Raw genomic sequence first — 6,304 nt, forward strand, 5'->3', positions numbered from 1 at the left:
TGCCAAAAAGGTATAAAATTTTAGTGAAATTTGACAAAATCTTGCATAAGAAGGCGTATAAAGCTTTAAAAAAAATTAAAATAACATAAAAAAAAACATGAATAAAGCACCAAGATCATTTCAAAATTTACAAAAAATGATGAAATTTCAGTACATTCAATTCAACTTCTTTTTAAAAAATAGAATTTTTTCTTTTTATCCTTTCAATAAAGAATCTCTTTTAGTTTTCGACGAAAAAAATCCCACAAGAACGTCCAAAAAGCGTTCAAAAAAATATTATTCTAAGAAAGAAAACTATCTGACATATTTAACTAAAAAACAATCATGTATTTTACTTCGGTTGCTTGTACACGTATTGCTTATTACAACTTTTAGCTTTTTTACTCAGATTATTAAAATTTCCAAATCCTCCGCCAGCTTTCCTTTTTCTCGGTCTGTTTTGTTTACTAGATCCGACACTCAAATCAATAGCTGGGGGTACATAGAATCCAAACGAAGTCGCAGCTTTAGCTAAGTCTATGGTCTCTACGTTGAAAATATCCTTCATATGGTGCGCGTCGTAAGCTCTAATGTACGATTTGAATGCTTCTTTAGCCGACATATGGAGGAAGTAATTCTTCTGAATTAATTGCTGCATCTGTTGAAACGTAAAAAAAAACACAACAGTTTATTAAAATCGAGGTACCAACTTGTAGGAGAATTATTGAGATCGTTTTAAAAATGTAGCTTACTTGTGGTTGAACGTCGGTTACTTTAGACCATGAAATATTGTACTCGTTCAGAGGGATCTTGGCTTGTTTCAAGTATCGTAAGAAACCTAATTCTTCGGATCTTAAAATGAGTAAAGCTTGTCCACTGGCGTTGGCTCCTCTAGCAGTACGTCCTACTCGATGAATGTATTCCTGAATAAAAAAAAATCGTATATAATCATCACACGCAAAGATTTCCGAGAAATGTGGCTAAGATCAAGAAGTAGATTTACTTTAGGATCATCGGGTGGATCGAATTGGACGATCCAATCGACTAATGGGATATCTAAACCTCTGGCAGCTACATCCGTACACAATAATATACCTTTTTCGGCGTTACAAAATTGGAAAAATGTTGTCGTTCGTTTGAGTTGCTTTTGTCTTCCCTGCAAATAAATAGAGGATTGAATCATCGCGGTAGAACGAGATGAAAAATGATGGATTTCATTGCGAAATCAACTTACGTGAATGCTCATGACTGGCATATCGATATAATTCAATAATTCGTGGTGGAATTTAACCGACATACAGGAGCTGAAAAAAACCATTATCTTCTTGTTGCGATTTTTCTTCAAAAATGTAAACAGCAATGAAAATCTTTTATCTGATGGGCAAACTACGTAACCTACGAAAATGGACACAAGAGATGTTCTAAAGTTATTCCTCTAGTTTGATTTTCATCATAATTTCGTTTCAATGAGAGAAAAAAAATTAAAACTAACGCAATTATTAACCCCCTCCCTTCTCCTCGTAAGAATTGATTCAATTAATCACCTTGTTCTAAGCCTTCAACAGTTGCAATTTCTCTGTTATCTTCAACTTCAATACTGACAGGTTTTTCTTTCAAAGCGAATTTTTTCAGAGCTTCGGTCTTATCGGTGGTCGTAGCACTGAACATCATCGTCTGTCTGTGTTCTAGTGAAAAAAAAATATACAAAAACATACCATCGATTCGAATACAAACGATTAGGTAAACATCTCGCGTAGAATCATTACTTGGTAACTCATTAATAATTCCTTTGAGTTCTTCTTCGAATCCAATATCTAGAATACGATCAGCTTCGTCGATAATCAAACAATGTAAATTTTTGTACACGAAGTCGGAAGTATTTTTCAGATGATCGAGTAATCTACCAGGAGTGGCTACGATGATATTAACTCCTAAACAAGACAGATATTCAAAAATATTGTGGGAAAAAAACGAAGACAAGACGAACTTCAATCACTCACCGTTGAACAGTTTCTGAGCTTCAGCTTTCCGATCAGCTCCGCCCATTAGAAGACCGTAAGTATGATTATGATGTTTCATTAGCTCTTTAAGTACACCGAACGTCTGCATGGCTAATTCTCGAGTAGGAGATATGATTATACAACCTGTGCCTGTAAAAACCACCAAATTATATAGAAAATATGTCGTAGAAGAGAAAACATTGTAATAAAATCGATACGAATACGAAAACTAACCTTTTCGAAGGGTGAATTCTAACTTATGAATCAGTTCGATTGCTGGTATGAGAAATGCTAAAGTTTTTCCGGAACCAGTTCTAGCTGAGCCGACTAAATCACAGCCTTTTAATAAAACTGGAATCGCACGTGCTTGAATATCGGTCATCGTTTCGAAACCCATTTCAGTTATACTGGTCAATGTTTGCTCGCTGACTTTACCCCTTAGATTAGCGAAGGATTTTTCAACTACGACTTGAGGTGTTGTATCTGAAGCTGAACAAGGATATTATTATTAAAAAACAGAGTTGATGAAGTGATATGTATTGGGTATGGAACCGGTCTCACCTTCAGCTTCTTGTTTCTGAGGTTCTTCTGTCACCGTTTCATTTTTTAATTGCTCTACGAGAAACATGAACAAAAAGCAAAATTTTTAGTACGATAATGATGAGCAGAACATCACGAGTTATTTGTAAATATTTCTAATTTACTCACTGTCTTTTTTCTTTTTCATCTTCATCTTTCTTTTCTCTTCTGTTTTACGAATCTTTCGCATCAAGGCTTTCTCCGGTAAACCCATTATCAACTCGAACAAAATGCACGTAAAACACTCTAAAATCAGATTAATTAATCGTAATTTCAATAAAAATTTGCACGAAGTATGAACACCTCACACGTGTGTTTGTTTTGATTTTGATTTTGGATATTCCATGTTTTGAAAATTCCGTCATTTGATTGGTTGTTTATCTGGTGACGTAGGTAATCGTATTGTGAAGCGCGAAATTTGAAATAGCGAAGTCTTCTATGATACGTAAATCAAATCGGAGAACCAGAACCAAATGTGAAAACCATCGATCCATTTTGGTATTGAAATTTTCACTCTTTCTTTCTACTTACATTGTAAATAAATGAATTTTCAGAAACTTTTGCCCTCGCTTCGCTCGGGCTTTTTTGCTTTTTTTTGTTGTTTCATAATTGAAATTTTTAATCGCCCAATATAGTCAAATTTCAAAATTGTGGAGTCAAAAAAAAATAGGTAGACTCATCATAAAAATTAAAAAAACATTATTTTTCATCTATCAAACTACGAATTTTTGAAAACGTTTGCCCTCGCTCGCTCTATTTGAACTCGCTGTGTTTTTTTTTCAAATTTTATTTTTAAAAAAAATATATTGTTCAAATTGAAATATTAAGCCAAAAAAACGCACTTTTCATCTGAAAAAACGTTACTCCTCGAAATAAGCTTTTGCCTTCGCTAGCTCGTAGTCGTAGGTATACTCGGTTAATTTTCAAGTAACTAACTTACAAAAATTATTTTTTCTATAATTTTGGTTACCTACTAAAGTTTTTTTTACAAAAAATCAAAAATTTAATTTTTGCATACATCTTGAAGAGAAAAAAAAATGCTAATAATAACAGTAAGGTAAATTGATGTACACTTTTGAATTTTTTTCAACCTGGCTACAATGCAAAATAATCAAAGTTTAGCTTTCTGCCAAAAACTGCTACAAATCTCACCTTCGGACTTCAGTAAAAATATCCAAATACATATGTAGCCTCGTTTCTTGCCCAAAGTTTTCAATTTTTCGTTAAGAAATTCAAGAAGTAAGTAGATATCCATTCCCCTTCCAAAAAATTACCTAAAAATCCTGCTTTTTTGCCTACAAAATGTCAATGATCAAAAAATGTCCACTATTTTCAACGAAAATTGCGAAAAAGTAGGTGGTACTTACAATTTTTTTGACCAATAATTGCAAAAAATTCAATTTTATCCCCCAAAAATAGTCAGTCTTACTTTTTGCTAAAATTTGTCAAAAATTCAAAATTCTCGGTTTTTTGCCAAAAAATGGGTAAAAAAAATGTTTTCCCCAAAAATTGTTCCAAAGTCTTCCCTTGTTACTGAAAATTCTAGATTTTGCGCAGTTGAAAAGTCTCAATCTCAATTTTTTACGTAAAGTTGCCATGAGTTGCAAAGTGAAAAATCTCACCTTTTTCGAAGAAAAATTACGAAAAAAGTTAGTAAATTTATTGTTCTCAAAAATTGCTGATTTTTACGAATTTTTGCTTTGGTAAAATTTTTTTTTCAAAATTATTTAAAAGCCCGGTCTAAGTAGGTATTTTTGCCACAAATTCAAAATCGCCAAAGTATCTCTTTTTGCCAATAATTCTCACAAAGTATGTACCTACTTGTTTTTGCTAAAATTGTCAAAAAATCCTCGCTTTTCAATAAAATTTTTTAAAACGTCGTTTTATCAGAAAATTTTGAATTACTTTTACCATTAGCGAACATAAGTTGAATTGACAAGTCTATTTAGTCAACTCCTGTACAACTAATACTACAACTACTCTACTGTTTCATCTTAATTTAGTACAATTCCATAGGCATAGTTGGACTTTTCCAGTAAATTGGGCCAATTTTTCATGTGTGACGAGGAAGGATCGAAGGAGGGGGTTCAAATTTCAAAAATTCCGAAGTACCTGAAAGTCAAAATTGATTAACCATTTCAATAATTTCACAACGGTTATTATTATTCGCGAATTCACGAATCACTTGGATCGCTGTTGTCTGTTGTTATTGTCTGAAAAGGGGGAACTGGAGACTATTGACCAATCAGATTACAATTCACAACGCAAAAATTAATAATTTAGTGGCCAACAATTTTTTTTCTTTACTCAAAGACATCAAACGACTCTTTTGCTGATATACAATTTTCTCATTTTTGTTTAAAATACGTTTGCAAATGAGTTCTGGTGTCATGAATTTTTTCAATTACTCAAATCCGAATCATTCAGTTGCAAATTTGAGTTGAAAAATATTCCACAATATAAAAATGTCTTATCACAATTTTGCACAGTTCCCCCTTTTCAGCATTTACGCAAAAATCCGCCAGATGTCAGCCACTTAGTGTGAATTCGCGAATTACTTTTTGTTTTATAAAAAATTTCTAAAAAATCAGTAATTTAATTTATCAACTTTTTAGCATTTTTTTAAAAAAGGAACCACTTGTTATTCAATTGTGATTCTACCAGCGTCCGGTATTTGAAAAAAATTCTTCAAGTTCTACTCTTTTAATTGAGCTCAAAACGAATTGATATTATAGTATGTTTTTAAAAAAATCAGAAATCTGATAAAATGATCAAATGATGTGTGTGAGCAAACTTTTTCTCAACAATTCTGCTTAGATTGACATTATGAAAACATAGAAAGAGAAACAATGAAACATTTCACTAAAACTTTCAGGTTTTACCATTTTTTTCCGAGAACAAAAAAAATTGAAAAAAATTTTTTATCAGTATTAAGTAGGTTTAGGTACCCGTAAATAAGAGTCTCACGTGTTGAGATTCGATTTAGAGAATTAATTTAATTTAATGAATAATGAAAATAGGTACCTACCTATTCCTACGATGAAAAGTTGGTCTTTCTCTTTGTCTTTACTATAATTTTTTTCAATTTTTTAAATGGTAGGATGGCTTTTGAGTTTTCTACTTAAAGCCTATTCACAATGAAAAGTTGAGCTTTCTCCAGCAGTTTCACCTGGAAAGATCAATATTGAGTTTTCAAATTTTGATTAAAAATTGCTTTTAAATTAAATCTCTCACGCAGGCATTCAACTTCGAGAATTTCCTATCAATTCTTGGTAGGTATTTTTCAATAATCTAAGCGGTCTGTGCAAAATTTTACCCAAATGAGACATTTTCTCAAATTTTTGTCGTTTTTTGATGGTCAATCATTTTTTGATATTTTTGAATGATTTTCACATTTTTCTAAAAAGGTTTTGTGTTTCCAAGATACGTATGTCATTCTAAATTGAATTTTTAAAAAATGAAATGCATTTTTTTTTGGAAACATGAAAAAAAGTAGGTATACAGAAGCAATCTGATATTATTTTCAAATTGATGAAATCCTAAAATCTTATATAAAACTTGAATCGTGTACCCTATCAGCGATCTGAGGGCATATTGATGACTCTAAATTTAACCCCTCGACTATACTATATACAACTTACTACATCGATATATCCCCTTATATTAAAACACCATTTGGGCATAAATTCGCGGAAACGTGTTTGATGACACCTTAAAATCAGCGATTTTCAAACTTCCAACAAATT

The 6,304-nt window shown here is 31.9% G+C and overlaps 1 protein-coding gene across 1 annotated transcript; it reads right to left on the reverse strand.

Annotated features, from left to right (window-relative positions):
* Positions 1 to 306: 306 nt before the first annotated feature.
* On the reverse strand, positions 307 to 2,896 carry LOC135839469 (probable ATP-dependent RNA helicase pitchoune). The gene is made up of 10 exons (XM_065355497.1): positions 2,688 to 2,896; positions 2,541 to 2,594; positions 2,214 to 2,468; positions 1,980 to 2,129; positions 1,746 to 1,910; positions 1,524 to 1,664; positions 1,214 to 1,374; positions 983 to 1,135; positions 732 to 902; positions 307 to 637 (listed from the first exon to the last, which is right to left on the reverse strand). Exons 1-10 carry the CDS (start codon positions 2,770 to 2,772, stop codon positions 332 to 334), a joined length of 1,641 nt encoding a protein of 546 aa, XP_065211569.1. The 5' UTR covers positions 2,773 to 2,896; the 3' UTR covers positions 307 to 331.
* Positions 2,897 to 6,304: the final 3,408 nt, after the last annotated feature.

This window comes from Planococcus citri, chromosome 3 (assembly GCF_950023065.1).
Source record: "Planococcus citri chromosome 3, ihPlaCitr1.1, whole genome shotgun sequence".
NCBI lineage: Eukaryota > Metazoa > Arthropoda > Insecta > Hemiptera > Pseudococcidae > Planococcus > Planococcus citri.